The sequence below is a fragment of the Python bivittatus genome, unplaced genomic scaffold, assembly GCF_059951505.1.
Source record: "Python bivittatus isolate LINGU-HERP-01145 unplaced genomic scaffold, Pbiv_v1 ctg000020_np1212, whole genome shotgun sequence".
NCBI classification, from domain to species: Eukaryota; Metazoa; Chordata; class Lepidosauria; order Squamata; family Pythonidae; genus Python; species Python bivittatus.
This window is the reverse complement of record NW_028277030.1, coordinates 111913725-111929738: the sequence shown is the minus strand read 5'-3', so window position 1 is coordinate 111929738 and position 16014 is coordinate 111913725. Positions and strand designations below refer to the sequence as shown.

The 16014-nt window shown below is 38.2% G+C and overlaps 1 protein-coding gene across 2 annotated transcripts in view; it reads left to right on the top strand.

Moving 5' to 3' along the window:
* KCNK2 (potassium two pore domain channel subfamily K member 2) overlaps positions 1-16014 on the top strand; it is a 78816-nt gene that overhangs the window by 46743 nt on the left and 16059 nt on the right. For both annotated transcript variants that reach the window (XM_088146703.1, XM_088146702.1), the window contains exon 5: positions 4687-4873. In XM_088146703.1, the coding sequence (XP_088002829.1) occupies positions 4687-4873 (187 nt within the window). The remainder of the gene's footprint in view (positions 1-4686; positions 4874-16014) is intronic.

Below are 16014 nucleotides of genomic sequence, written 5' to 3'. Positions count from 1 at the left end.
TCTGGGGTGTTGTGTTGCAGGTGCTTGTCTGTTTGAATTCTAAAGTCCCAGAGCACTTTAGCTTCTTCATTTTCTATTACTTTGTTTTGTGGTCCCACCAATTCTTGCTTGCAGGCAAGTGGTATTTCTTGCAGATATTCCAGTGCACTATTGTTGCTACTTTGTCATGCCATTGTTTCTAATCAGTCTATGTAATCTTGCTGCAGCAGCTGTCTAGGTGGTCCACTGTTTCTTCAGCTTCTTTGCAGAGGCAGCATTTGCTGTCTGTTGCTGTCTTCTCAATTCTGGTTTTATATGCATATGTTCTTAAGGCTTGGTCTTGTGCAGCCAGAATTAGCCCCTCTGTCTTTTTCTTCAACTTTCCTGCTCTTAGCCATTGCCAAGTCTTGTTGTTATCTGCTTTGCCTGCTAGTTTTTTTGTGTACTGGCCATGTAATGCTTTGCCTTGTCATGTCTCTTTTCTGTTCTTCATTTGGTCTTTCTTATAGGCCAGTTTGGTTTCTTCAGTGATCAATAAGCCTTCATGCTGTACTAGCTTCAGTGCATCTTCTTCACTGTCCTTCAGATATCCTTCCAATGCCCTTTTTTCTTCTTCAACTGTCTGGTGTACTTGTAACATTCATGCCCACCAATGCGCCTTGATAACTAGAGTCTGTCAACATCACTGCATGGATGAAGGGCATGATTCATTTCATTATTTTTCTGGTCTTCCTGTCCAGGGCTTTTAATTCTGCTTGAGTCCAGTCCACTATTCCAGCTGTATATCTAATGACAGGAATTGCTCAGGTGTTAATCACCTTGATGGTATGGACTTTAAAATCTTATTCACTCTTCTGATGTATTCACTACTAACCTTCTTCTTAACTTCAGTGTGTTTGATGTTGCCAGCCTGAAGGATGCCCAGGTATTTGTACTGATCTTCTTCATCCAGACTCTTGATGTCATTTCCATTGGGCATATTGATTCCTTCAGTTTCCCCTATTTTTCCCCTGTTGATGGTAAGGGTGGCACATTTGTCCAGTCCAAACTCCATTGCAATATCTTGGCTGTATATTTGGACAGTGTTGAGCAGCAATTCTATTTCAGATGGTGTTTTTCCATACAGCTTCAGATCATCTACTTTCTTTGGAGAGCCAAAAATGGTAGAATCCCAGAATCAGTGGACTTCTAAATAAATCCCCATCTTGCTACTATTGAGTCTGAGCCTGATCTTCCTTATCCAGACCCTTACAGCCTCCAATCACCCTATTCCCTATTCAGCTCAGGGTGGAGATGTTCAGCTAGGTATCATCTACATACTGGGGATATCTCACTGCAAACTAGCAAATTTCATATAGATGTTTAACAGAGTATAGGAGAAGACCAAGCTCTGACGTGAGGCATCCCATAATGGAGACCCAAGACCCCAACAATAACCAATGGATCCTTCCATTCAGGAAGGAAAGGAACCATTGTAATTCAGTACCCCAATTCCCAAACTTTGCAGGTGATCCTGAAGAGTACTATGATTGACAGTATCAAAAGCTGCTGAGAAGTTTAGCAAGACAAGAATGGTTGTACTCCCTCCATCCAATTGCTCTCAAGTGCCCTCTCTGACCTGTTTAAAATGTGGCTCTGTGGCATATGTGGGAGCTGAAGCAGCAAGGTAGAATGCTGGAGTACAGGTAGAAGAAGATCCAGCTCAAATCTGATAAAAATCTGCAGGGCTATGCTGTGGCAATACTTGCAGAAAAGAAGCAGTTTTTTCATGCATTTATTCCTTTTACAAACTTGCATCCTGCTGACTTGTTTCAGAGTGTAACTGGGCTGGCCTGTGCTTCCACTTCTTTCCAGAGTTCTATCACAATTACTTTTTTGCAAATGAAATCTCTCATATTTAGGCTAGTCTGGATATTGTTTTAACTTATTCTGTGGGAGTGATGGATGATTTTTGTTGGGGATCAACAAAAAGAGCATTGTGTTTTTTAACCTTTCAACAGCTTTCAATACCATTGTCCATGCTATCCTTCTGGATGACCAGAGAATTTGGGGAATAGGAGCTATGGCTTTGCAGTGGTTCTATTCCCCTCTCTCATGTAGATTCCAGACAGTGTCACTTGTAGACTGTTACTTCTCAAACTAGAAATTATATGGGGTCCTTCAGAGTTCCATTCTGTCTGCAATGCTTTTCAGTATTTACAAGCAATTGGGGAGATCATGAGGACATTTGGAGCTGGATACTATCAGCATGCTAATCACACTCATTTTATCTCATCTTTGGGAAATAATGTAGCCCACCCCCAATGTTTGCCTTGGTCAATGATGGTCTCATGAGAGATAATAAAATGAAACTGAATCTAACCAGGATGGAGGTGAGGGTCCAGAGAGATGGTAGATCTGCCTGTTCTGAATGGGATTATATTCTCCCAGGAGCAGGAAGTGTACACAGTTTGGGAGTGGACCCAAATTTCTTTCTGATTTCCCAGAGTAAGGAAATGGTGAGGAGCACCTTTCATTCGCTTTGGTTGATACCCTGTGTCTGTTTCTGGAATATGACCTCAAAACTGTTGTGTCCATCCTGATAACTTCCAGATATAACTATAATAACACATTTGACGCAGGGCTGCCATTGTATCTAATCCATAACTTTAGCTGGTACAAAACTCAGCAGCCAGGTTCGTCTTGGGAGGCACACAAGGAGAGCGTATTACAGTTTTGCTTTGCATTGACTTCCAGGTCCTCTCCAGGCAAAATACAAAACACTGATAATTACTGATAAAGCTCCACATGAGCTTTAGGTCTGTTGGAGAGCCTGCCTCTTTCTATATGAATCTCCATACTTATTAAGATCATCTGGGGAGGTTCATCTATGGTTGTCATGAGCTTATCTGGCAGCAAGTGAGGATTGAGTATTCCAGGTGAGGTACTCCCTTGCAGAGTTGAGGGGCATCCTATTAATTTTAATCATTTGTAACACCCTATTTTATTTTTTTAATCTGCTGAATGATGTAGTAGTTGATGCTATACCTCAATAGATACATACATATTTTACATTTACTTCAATAAAAGATCAAATCGCATTTACTATTTTACTTCAGTTTCATAACTACCGATAACAGAATAGGAAGGTGCAATCCTAAAATAAAATCCTGAGGAATGTGAAATGAAAAGCAAAAAAAAAAAAAAAAAGCCAAATATACAGATAGACAATTACCATAGGAAGTTCTGGAGATACAGTGGTTTTCCTACAGTGAACATATAACGATAAAGCCCATATACACCAGCTGGTTCCTACACCAATGTGTAGTATGTAGTGTGTGTATGAAGGTGTATATGAAGGTAGTGTGAGATAGAACTTTGTGCTGTGGGCACAGTGCAATTCTATTAATCAGCTAAAGAGGTGATGGGTTTTCCCTCACAATATGTTTTGTTAAATGGTTGCACTATTTGGAAGAGTGTTCTGCGCATACATTTTACAGGTACTGAACCCTTTTCCAGAACTAGGGGATAGTAACTCTTTTCAGCTTTTTGACCTTATTTAATATCTTATTTCAATTTTATGACATTTTCCTAATTATAGTATCAATAGTTCAATGAAACAATATTCTTACCATGACTTTGATGGAAATTGTGTTGCTGCCATTACAGCAATTATCAGTAGAAATAAATTCCCTGAATACAACATGTATTGAAATCAAGACTAATTAATGTAACCAAGCCAACACTTACCATCATGAAATAAAGCATGAACATTGCAGATGACATGCATTTTGGTGTTTTTGTTGTCAGATCATTTTCTTCTTAAGAGAATTACCTACTTTTTATGGGGAGATTCCTTCCTGTCTTGGATGACTGCATATAAAATCTGGTAATTGTAGCTGTTGTATGTTAGCTTCATGCTGTGGGTAGCTTTGCTTACCTCTTGCAGATGGAGCTATTGAAGAAAGGTAGACTATTCTTGATATAAACAATTTGTTGTGAAATGGATCCATATAAATATTCATTTAAATGTTATTTACATCACCTATCCACCTTACACTAGTTCTTTTTTCCTTTCCCCTTTCCTCAAAAGGTGTAGAAAACCTTATTCATTTGCAGAAATGTGTTGACATGATGAATTATGAACTTTCTATATATGAAAGAGAATGGGAGTAACCTTGGAATTTAGCTCCCCTCTACTCCCATTTATTCACAGCACATGGTTGTAATCTTATGCATACTTACTTGGCACTGAATCCCATTGAAATCACTTACTTTCTCCTAGATAAACATCCATGGGAGCAGGCAAATGTTAATGATTGTATGAAAACTTACCCATCCATTTCTTTTTCAGAGGAAACAATTCCATGTAAGCTTAGTGGGGTTGATAGTGATTAAATATCCCTATAGGCCCTTTGTAGATCTGCTAAAACTACTTTACAGAGAAATGTTGAAAAACTTTTTTTTTTACCTTATGATTTTGAAATGGCTTTAATCTATTCTGTCACTCTTTGGCTATACTGTTAGAGCTGTTTTTCCATCTATTTTGATTTAAAACATTTGCAGACTGTGTCAACTGGGTTTTAGTAGAAAGATTTACATATTTTATAAATGCATACCTACATATACATACATGAAATAATATTACTTTACTAATCATGGATTCTTTTTTTCTCTCTTTCTCTCTCTTCTTCCATCCCCTGTGTTTATTCTCTCCACCCACCACAGAAATGGAATGTGAGTCAGACAAAGATCCGCATAATATCAACAATAATATTCATACTGTTTGGCTGTGTTCTGTTTGTTGCTCTTCCGGCAGTCATTTTCAAGCACATAGAAGGCTGGAATACATTAGATGCAATTTATTTTGTAGTTATCACCTTAACAACAATTGGATTTGGGGATTACGTTGCAGGTAATATTTTACCAAGTTCTATATGCAAAGATAAATCATGTACATAAATGACTTATTAATGTACATTGTTGCAAGGAACATTTCCACTAAGCCCGGCCATCAGTATTGATCTAGCAGTATTTTTCCCAGGTTATCAGAAAGGTGTTTTTTCTAGGTTTCCCGGCTAGAATTGAACCAGAGACCCTTTGCATGCAACATAGCTTGCTACATCCTTCCTATTTTAACTCTTCAAAGATTTATTTGTGCCCCAAACCTTAAAGTTGTTTCACGTTTAGCACATGCTTACCAAACATTTTCCATGAGAAAGAATGCCATTCAATTAATTAATTAACTTTAAAACAGTAAAATAGGGTGCCATCAGGTTTTTCAGGTGCTATATGAGATTGTACAATCTGATATGATACAGGCCAATATCCAAAAGTCAAAAATGTCTAATATCTTGAGAAGTCCCTAAACCTTGTGAGATTTCATTGCTCTCATTGCCAAGATCTCTTATGAGATTTTGACATCCTGAAATCTCACAAATTATCCTGAAGCAACTCTGAAATTTCATAATATTTTTACATTTAATATTGGGGTTCTGTGGATGTCATCTGGGAATTTCATGGATGCTCTGGCATTTGTGGGCGCTCTCTTGTCAGCTCTGTCTGGAGACTAAGCTAAATTGCTTTACCTGATTCTGTTCAATATTCAAGTCAGAAGAGGTTAGGATCTCTGTACAAGTTATAGTTTATAAGAGTATATCTTATAAATATGGGTGTAAAGAGTATATGTGCCCCCACTCATGGCCTTCAGGAAAGGTGTGAAATCCTGGCTATGCCAGAAGGCCTGGAGGCTCACACCAGTGGGGGTGGCTTGTGGGGTAATTGACTGTGCCTCCCCATCTTGGATGTTTTTAGTATTTATGTATAGGGTTTGTTTTTATAGTTGATTTTTAACGGATTAACTAATCTTAATTATTTATGGGGTTTTTGATTTTAATTGTGAGCCACCCAGAGTCACCCGTTGGGGGAGATGGGCAGCATACAAATTCAAAAATGAATAAATAAACAAACAAACAAACAAATAAATAAATATCACATCTGCATGGTACTGTAACAGACTGCGCTTAGTTGCTCAATAGTGAGTATGCATAGGCACTGTGGATCCATCTATACTGCTTCTTCATTTTTCCTACTTGTCTACATTCAAGTGATGATTCTTCCCTCCAGCAAATTCTCTTATTTATGCAGATTTATTTTCATGCTGCTACTACATCTTATTATATAAGATGGCGCATAATCAATCAATTTGCAAAAGAGAATGTTGTTTCAGTATGGGCTAGTTACAGTAGGCAGAGGAAGGATATAAGCTTGAAAAACAGTCTCAAATTCATGTCTTATCATTTATATATATGGGACAGATCATAAAAGCCAGTATTTGTGTGTGTGTGTGTGTGTGTGTGTATTTAAGAAGTGCGTACATTTAAGGACTTACTATGCTGTTATATCTTATATTCATACTTGAATATAAAATGTGTTTAGTTTATCGGATGAAAATGGCCTCACTAACATTTTTTACTAGCCTGAATGTTATTTTTTCCTATATATAAAGGTACTAAATAGACACTGGGTTCCATACCTATGTTAAAAAGTTCAGTGACTCTCATGCACTGATATGTATTTATAGAGAAATGGACCTAGTTGGACCTGCTTTAAAACTGGTATCTTTTTCAGAGCAAAAACATTAATATTTTTATCTTGTTTTTATGCACTGACATGTATATCCTGGCTATGTTTATAGTAAGAACACTGTGTACTAAAGGCCACTTAACTGTAACTGGGACACCAAGTACATTAGTAGTCTCTATCATTATACATTTCTGCACATTTTCATGAACCAGTTGATATAATAATTTGGCCCTGCAGCTCTCACTGTTTTTATTGTTTTTATTACTATAAAGAAAAGGCCAGTCGTTAGTATAATTTCTGTGCATCTGTGCTATTAATTGTGCTTTTTCTTTTCTTTTTTTACTGTGCCTTGTCTTCTCCTGAAATAAAAGGAAGGAAGGAAGGAAGGAAGGAAGGAAGGAAGGAAGGAAGGAAGGAAGGAAGGAAGGAAGGAAGGAAGGAAGGAAGGAAGGACTGAAGGACTGAAACAGGGGTGTTATCTAAATTAGAAAAGACCCAGTTCCTAAGCAGGGAAGAAGTGGGATAACCCAAGTGGCAGAAGGTGAGGCTTGGAGACCATCATGCTTAGAGATGGCTCCCCAAAACAAGGGAAGTTGCCCCTCCTCTTCCTCATGTCTCCAGGCAGGGCAAACATCCCACCTTGCGTTTCATTCCTGGGGTATTGACAGGGGTCTTTGCTGCTGTGCCTTCACCCTTCTAAGCATGTTGCTCATCCAGGCTGAGGGAAGAGATGCCCTGTCTTAGAAAAGATTAGTTTCATGAACCTGATAGAATCAGTTAGACAATACCACTGAGGTCAATATCGTAACTCCCAAAATTGTATTTCAAATTCCTAAGTGCCTTAAAAAGAAAGAGAGAGAGAATAGGAAATGTTTAGGCTTCAGACCTCTGTGTAATTAAAAAACAACAGCAAAATCTTTAGGTACATCAGAGTGAGAAATGTCAGATTTCTTATACTGCAATTTTTTGTGTGTGAGAAAGATAAAATATGACTTGAATTGCTGATGTAGATGTCTTGACTTTTCATGGAAGAAAGAGGCCTAAAATCATTTTGTTTACAGGTAGTCCTTGCTTAACGATGGTAATTGGGACAGCAATTTCTCTTGCTAGGTGATGTGGTTATAAAGTGCAATGGCAATCCCAGCAATCCCCATTGCTGTTGTTAAGTGAGAATTGTGGGTTGTTAAGCAAAGACCTCTTCACAACTTCCTGGCAAATTCCCACAACCAAAGTTAGTGGGGAAGCTGGGAGGAAGTTGCAAGTCCCAGACAGCTCACAAGCAGGTAGGTAGATAAGTGGCATGTGCGTGATTTTGGACCTGGGAGGTAGCTGCTGCTGGGTGAGGGAGACTTATCTGAGCAACTTGTGACCTTCCTTGCCAGTCCCCATTGACTTAGCTTGTGGGAAGCCAACAGGTTGCAAATGGCGATCATGTGATTGCAGGGAGCTGCAACCGTCATAAGTGCAAGCTGGTTGCCATGCACCCAAATTGCGAACATGTGACTGCGGGGGTGATGCAATGGCTGGAACTTCAAGGACCGTTCATAAGTACCATTTGTTCAGCACCATTGCAATTTCAAATGGTCACTGAACAAGTGGTTGGTAAACAAGGACTACCTATAATTAGTTACTTTATCTCTCTACTTGCCATTCAGAATAAATAATGTAGATAACTGAGATTACAGCACTATCTAGTTTGAGTTGTGGTCTACATGGGCAGTATGAAAAGAGCTACAGAGCTCTGGGTTGCTATAGTTCAAGCCAAAGAGTAACACTGCAAAGGAAAACAGACTGATGTGAACAAAATGAAAATTCAGTTAAACTGGATTGCTTGTGCTTATAGACCAAAACTATGCAAATGTCATCTTCAGTATAAATAGCATGGAGAAAAGTTGAAGATTTGTTCCCATATGTATGCATATGTGTGCGTGTCTCTATTGAACAGCTAACGTATGTAAGGCAAAATCACTTCTTGCACTGTATATTATCTGTAACATGTAACACAATGGCCCATTTCAAACATGTCCCCAGTTTTTTGAGCAGTGTTTCAATCGAGTGCACATGAGTAATAAGTGGAAAATGCTTCCTTCTTCCTTCATGTGCATGACTTCAGAGCATTAAATTTCACAAGCCTGTTTTCTTTGACCTTCAAACTCCCTACAAACAAAATTAAACCAGAAATAAGCCATGGGCTGCAATTCTGATATACCTTATTAGTTCATAAGTAATGGATAACTATATTTTAGCAAACCAAAAAGTTTTCTCTGAAGTTTAGTGGGTAAGTGAAAGAGAGGAAGAAGTGTTAGTATTTTTGTTTGTTTTTAATCTTCCATCTAAAAAGATAAGTTCTTTACCCCATAGATGAACTTCCAGAATTGGGTACCACTACTGATAATTAGTTCAGTAATTAGCTATGTTTGTGGGGTTAATGTTAGGTAGGTTCATATTTGTGATGGTTCTCATTAAGGTGTAGAGTAATATGCTCCGAATGGTGAAGACCAAACTAGCCTGCAGAGTTTTAACAGAATGTAAGTCACTTTCAGTCAAAATTTATGGTCATTTTTTTCTTCTTCTAAGGAATGGGCATAGATGGCCTACAAGTTAAAATAAGCAAAAGCATATTCTGCTTACATTTGTCATTTGGGTATCTGGGTTTAAAGCCAAGTCCAGAAGCAGTCCTAAACTGAACTTCAAGCAAGGAATCACCTCTTGTATAGGTTGAATTCTGATTCCCAGGTTAACTGCTTTAAATATCATTATCGGATTATATTTCAGATGGTTAATTCTCACACAGCCAATTGTGTACCTCCTTGAAACATGATGGAAATGAAAGATAGAAATGCTCATCTGTTGCATACTGGTCACACCGCACTCCAAAAGCCCAACAGCCAAGGAGTTGAACAGTCATCATAACTTAAAATAGCTTCTCTGTGAAGAACCAGAACCCCTATAAAATTGTGACTTTAAGCTTCATTTCAGGCAGACATTCTGTGCTCAGTTGCACACACATGCACACACGCACACACACACAAACAAACATCCAGTGGAACCATTAAGGATGTCGTCTGTCCAATTTCTACTTTAGATTACAGTCCAGGGTCTGTTCATCCCATAAATCTGTAACTGTGTTACATTTTAATTCATTTTGCAAAACATGAACTATTTTGAAATATTATTCTGCAAATAGTGGACATTAAAGAATAAAATACAATTATACAAATTGGGGCTTCTGCAGGATGTGGACTTTGGATGAAAATGAGTTATGCACGAGGTACAATCAGAGCACTGGCATATGAAATATTCAAATAGTCTCAGCTATCAGGCTTTTACATAATTTTTGTTTTTAAAAATCATGATCCAAGTTTTAAGTTGTCTTTTGCAAGTTATATTACTTATTTGGGATGTTAACATTACTTCTATTTCTCTTTTGTGTGTCAGCTTTTAATTTAAGGCAAATACACAATTTGGATATCTTCCAACAATGATTTCATCTGCTATTAACATGTGTTTTGTAAAAAAAAATTAAATATCTGAAAGACTTGTGTAGATGATTTGGAGAATCCTTATAGAAATAAGTGTTGGAGGAATTTATACATAGTTATAGGTCAAATGGAGAGGCTTGCACCTTCATTAGAAATGCTAGAAATTTTTGAAATAATGGAATGGAAAGATAGGGAAGAAGGATGATGTTGATAGAAAGCTGCTCAGCGTTATGAATATATAGCTTCCAGTTTTCTCTATTCAGTTTAGTGCTGAAACAAGTGGTTTTTTTTGTTTTTTGTTTTATCTGCGCTCAGTCGTTACCGACTCTGCAGTGACTGCTTGGACGAGTCGTTGCAGTTTTCAAGGCAAGTGTTTCGGAAGTGGTTTGCCAGAGCCTCCTTCCTAGAGCAGAGCCCAGCTGGCGAGCTCAGGAGGCGGGGTTTCCGTTGCTTCGCGCCCTTTTCGGGCGCGTGCGGTTTTTCGCACTTACCGGCAACTGCTCCCGACTCCTTTTTGCAAGGCGCCGCCAGCATTTTTCCTCCCACCGGAGTGAGAGTACCCATTTATCTACTCACGTGAGTTTTCGAACTGTTGGGTTGACAGGAACTGGGGAGGAAACAGGAGCTCACCCTGCTAACGCAAAGGCTGGACTGGAACTGCTGAAGCGTCGACCATTTCTGGCCGGCAACTTTCAGCGTCATTAAGCCACTGCGCCACCGCGTACTGCTATTTAAAACTTTTGCATTGTAAACCCTTGATGCAACAAAATGTCAGCAATTTTTGTTGAAATTCTTTTTCCTTCAGTAGGTCCAGTTGCTAAAAGTTGTCTCCTGGTTGTCACAGCATAATGTGTGTGTGTGCAAGTTACTGCTTAAACATGAATGTAAAAAAAAAAAATGTTTGAAAGAATGGAATAAGTGTACCTAGAATATTTGCTGAAAGCATATAATATGCACACAATGAATTTTGGTTGAATTAGACAAATCTTTTGAGTTATGCTTGTATCAGTGAGGCTAACATTTTGCATGTAAATTTAGAAAAGTATGTGAATCTCCCATGCACACATAGGTTTCTTCTAGTATCAGCTGTCCCATTTTTTTCTGAAGAGGTGGCTTTTTCATGTGTACAACAGCTTCTGCATGTTAATTTGCAAACTCCTAGATTTGCATTGTGAATATTTCATATTTTGCCTAAACCCTGTCTTGGAATCTGGAAGCACTTTCACACCACCACCTTTTCCATTCCCCATACTGTCAAAAGCAGCTTGAAAATGACTGCAGTCCTCTTCTCTTCCATATACCTTGACATGCGAGGGAACTTGCACAGACTTATCAGTCAGGACCCCATGTTGAGCCACTGTAAGTTCTGCAGCTCTGCAGTGTTGCAATATAAAATATTGTTTTTGCTCCAGTTTCAGATAAATGGTTCAAATCTCAATAGCTGTCCAATTCTAGATAGGCTTTTTCATAGAAGTTGTCTATTGTGTCCTCCTATGTAGGAAATATTCCTATTTGGATTAGGAGCTTGTTTGAGCAATGAAATCTTCCTGTGATTCTGGTTTATTTCTGTGTCCCTCATCTCTAATTCCTGGCTTAGTACTTCGGATCTCACTTCCTACTCAACTCTTGATTCCTGGTTTTGGTCACATCTTTAACAGCTGTTTGTTGTATAAACTTAATAGCTTGTCTGTAGAGGAAATAGGGAATGGCCTTGAAGGACAGAAGGAAGAGCCACTACCAAGGTGATGGCCAGATTAGCAGGGCTTGAGCCCAGGCCAGAAAAATAACTTGAGACAAGAGGTCCTCCCTACTTCACATGAAGACAAAGTGAGGGAGGGGAAACACATTCTGACTTGCAAAATTCTGTTACTATAGCTATTACAGTAAAAGTAGTCTTGACCTATGTATATGGAATTGGTTTCTTAGTCTGGCCTACCTTGCTGGGGCTGACACTGCCTGTATTTACTATAAAAGCATAATACACTTTGAGTGTTTATATGAACTATCCAGTTCACATTTCCCAAACTGGAACATGCTTTTCCATATATTGCAAGACAGTATGCAAAAATGTATACTATATTAAGGGGAAAATGTTTGTAGTAAAGTGTGCCCCCTAGTAAAGTTACATTTAATGCATAGATAAAGGGGGAAAGTACCAAAAAAATTACATAGGAAAATATATTTTTGAATTTTTTTTTAATAATAATGGTTTTTTATATGTTAACTGCTTTATAGTCTTATTGCATGCCACCCAGAGTAACTTTTTCATGAGATGGGCAGCCATATAAATTTGATGAATAAATGAATAAATAAATAAAATATAAAATAAGAATGTGAATGAACTCAGATGAATAGATTTGTCTGTCTCTATGATACCAGTACCTGTTCTGATTTTCAGTCTCTGATTGTTCCTTAGATGAACAGAAGTGTGAAACAGAAATCAATTTTTAATTTAGCTGATCTTTGGATCAGCTGTGCCTTGCTGGAAAATAGTGCGATCACCTCTAAATATAGGATCAGGTTGCCAAGCAGGTTTTGCCTATTGTTGGTAGCAGACAAAACCTTTTGTTTCCATTTCCAAGATTTTGTTTGAAAGTCTGCTGCATTCTGTTTATAATGCTTCTGACTTATTTATATATTTATTGATTGCATCATTTATACCCTGCCAAATTCAAACACATCTGTGTTTACCATCAGTAGACTGCTTCTTAGGTTCAGTATGCTGGTGCTGATGATGGGATTGCCCACTGGCTGAGGACCATAGCGGTGGCCCAGAATATTACGAGGAAGATTTCAGCAGTTTCACTAATTCACTGGAATGAATGAAATTGTTTAACTTGTAATTGAAAGTACTATTAAACAGGCACGAGAGCTTTCACCTCATGTTGCGATGAAATGCCCAAAACGTTTTGGGCTTCAATCATTGGAGTCAGTTTGGTCTACCACTAGGTGACTTAGAAAATAGGGAGGTGCAGAAACAGGCATCAATCATAAATGCAATGCAGGAAATAATCAGTTTTATATTTTACTTGCAATTTGGGCCCTGCCAATGCTGATATCTTATGATTATGTTGTCCTTGTACATTTTTAGTGGCCAAGGTAAAATATTAAAACAGTACAATTTGTCAGCATAAATGAAGCCCAGATGGGCATTTCCTTCTCTCACCATTCCACTTCAGTACCTGAAAATATCACATCTCTTGTTACAGATTTTACTTTCAGATCCTGCTGCTAATCACTCATGCAGATATCAACTTTTGCTTTCTGAGCTTGCCATTCACTATTCTATGAAGGATGGTGGTCCTATTGGCTGGCCCTACTATGGTATCCTTTTGCAGGCTGCTGTGAATCTTTAACCAACTTCCTGCTATTACTGTTGAGCAACCTCCTTATAATTAAAAATAACACTGTCCTTTCAAGTATAATGGAGGTTCAGCTAAGTAAGATCGTATCTGTTCATATTATTGGCTGTAAATGTGCATATGTCTTTCAATATTTATCACTGAAATAGAAAAGATAAAGAGCAAACCTGAAGACTGTAATTGTAAAATGTTATGTTATTGTGAATATGGTTCCAAAGGAGAAAGAAAGGTTGCTCTTATCCTAACTACTTATCAATCAACCCCCTTATTGCAGTTACTGGCCAAAATTTTGTACAGTTAGATAGCAAGAGTTACAGGATGTAAGGATACAAAAAAAGGTAAACAAATGACAAAAAATTAAAACATAGTGAACCAGAATACAATGTGAATTCAAACACTAAATTACTAAAATGCTTAGGGAGAGAAAAAAGCTAAAATGCTAAAGAGATAAAGTAAATAATTACTAAAGAGCTGAACTAAATAACTAAAATAATAGGCAATCGGAATACAAATGCTTAAATGCTACCCTACGCATCCCCCAAGCATCCTCTTCTTCCTCCTAACCTGTCTTTTCTTCTCTGCAATATCATCTGATCTGTCAGATTGCCAAACAGAATTTTGCTACTTGTCATACAGCTCATGATCCTCAGGTAAATGCCTGAAATAAAAATCTTAGGAATTTCCAGGGAATTCAGAGATTGTAGACATTACCATTTCCTTAGGAGTATCTCTATAAAAAGAGCAATATAAAAGACATATGGCATAGATTCCACCACTCCTATTCCATAGGGACAGAGAACTTTCTTCTGTCTACCTCAAGAATTTCAGAGGGAAGGAGACTGACATGCAACAGTAAATGTTCTCTGTGTTCAAGGCAGAAGTAGAGCCCTCTTGGCCCCAAGACAAGCCTCTTAGATGGGGCCTCTCAGTGATGACAAAGCTCAGGTGTTAAGCTCTAGGCTGCAGCAACTGGGGACAATCAGGAGAAAGGGAGGGTCACACAGCCACTTCTTCCAGCAATGGGCCTTGAGTCCTCAAGGGTATCCCCTCACCACCGCAGTCACTCAAAGTATCCTCTCCCATTCAACCTCACACCACCCCCCCCCCCGATTCTCTCTTGTGCAGATCACATCTGAGTTGCATCTCTCTGTTGCCATGTATTTCTGCAGCCAAATATGGTAGTCCTACCCCAGGTGGTCAGATTTGTTGAATGCTCGGAGCAAGAAATAGGCAGCAAGGGGAGCCCAGAAAGCTTTGTGTGCTTGCAGGCCCCAAAGTGTTTATTTCCCCGCTGCCTTCACCATATTTATGCCATAGTCCACTATCTCAGCAGGCAGCACACTTATACCTTACGATAAGTTCTACCCACTTGTACCAAATATGATGATAGAAAGCTTAATCACAGCTGGAATATAACTGGTTCCCCTGCTGTGGAAGGACAAGTAGTTTCTGAATTCTTTTGTGTGTTCTGAGCAGCATACAGAAATAGCTATCCATTTATCCAAGGCAGTATTTCTCAACCTCAGCAACTTTAAGATGTGTGGACTTCAACTTCAAATCCACACATCTTAAAGTTGCTGAGGTTGAGAAATACTGAACCAAGGAATGAAGATGATGGTGATTGTTTTTTTTATATATATATTTTTATTAGAGTTTTTCAATACAATAAAAATATTAAAAAATTAAAAGAAAAATAAGAAAGAAAAAGATTAAAAAAGAAAAAAGAAAGTGAAAAAAGAAAAAAAACATAGCATTATGACTTCCACCTTTCTTTCTATTGAGCAATTGCCATCTTATACTTTCCTCTCCCTCTTTTAATCCCCAAATCCATAAATCATAAGATGATGATAATGATACCATCCCTGGGCCATTTTTCTTGGTTTTATCTCTTGATTGTATCTCTGTCCATTGATAATTTGATGATTCATGAAGTTTTATTCACTCTTGGTGAATTTGCTAGTATTTAGACAGGAAAACTATCTTTTGCCTCCTACCCTAACAGCAGTATTCTCATGCTCTTAGAGGTAAGAGTAAGCAATTGGCAGTTAATTGATATGGCCTTTAGTTTTCCCATACTTTCTCCCAAGAATGTAGGCACTAAAATCAATAAAAGCAACATAAAGTACAGACCATGGCTTTGTTGTGTACTTCTCTACCTAATGGCTCAGCACAATCCTCTGGCATATTTTGTGTCTTTCATCTCTAAAGCCCTTCACTCCTCAGTGAGAACAGTCTCCATAACAAACAAGTTCATCACCTTTTAGTATAAATGCCTAGTGTAAATCTTACTGACTATGCTAACCAGTTTGATTTGCTAATAACTAGAAGGCAGGTTTTTCCATTCCTTTCTTAAAGTTTGGGAGAGTTACTGTTAATTCCCAGTCTTTTTCCCAGACATATTGTCGATATAAGTACATAAATGAGGTAAAAATGGATGATTCAGGAAAAGGAAGGTTGCTGTGTTCCTATCATTGTCAGTAGAATTGGTGGTTGGTGCTGGCTGATTGGAGGGAGATGTTAGAGAGTTCACAGATCTCATGTTATTAGTGTCATTGGTTTTTGACATTGCTTGTTTGTTAGGTGGTTGTTTGAATGGAGTTGATAGGGGGAAACTGGGTAAAAACATG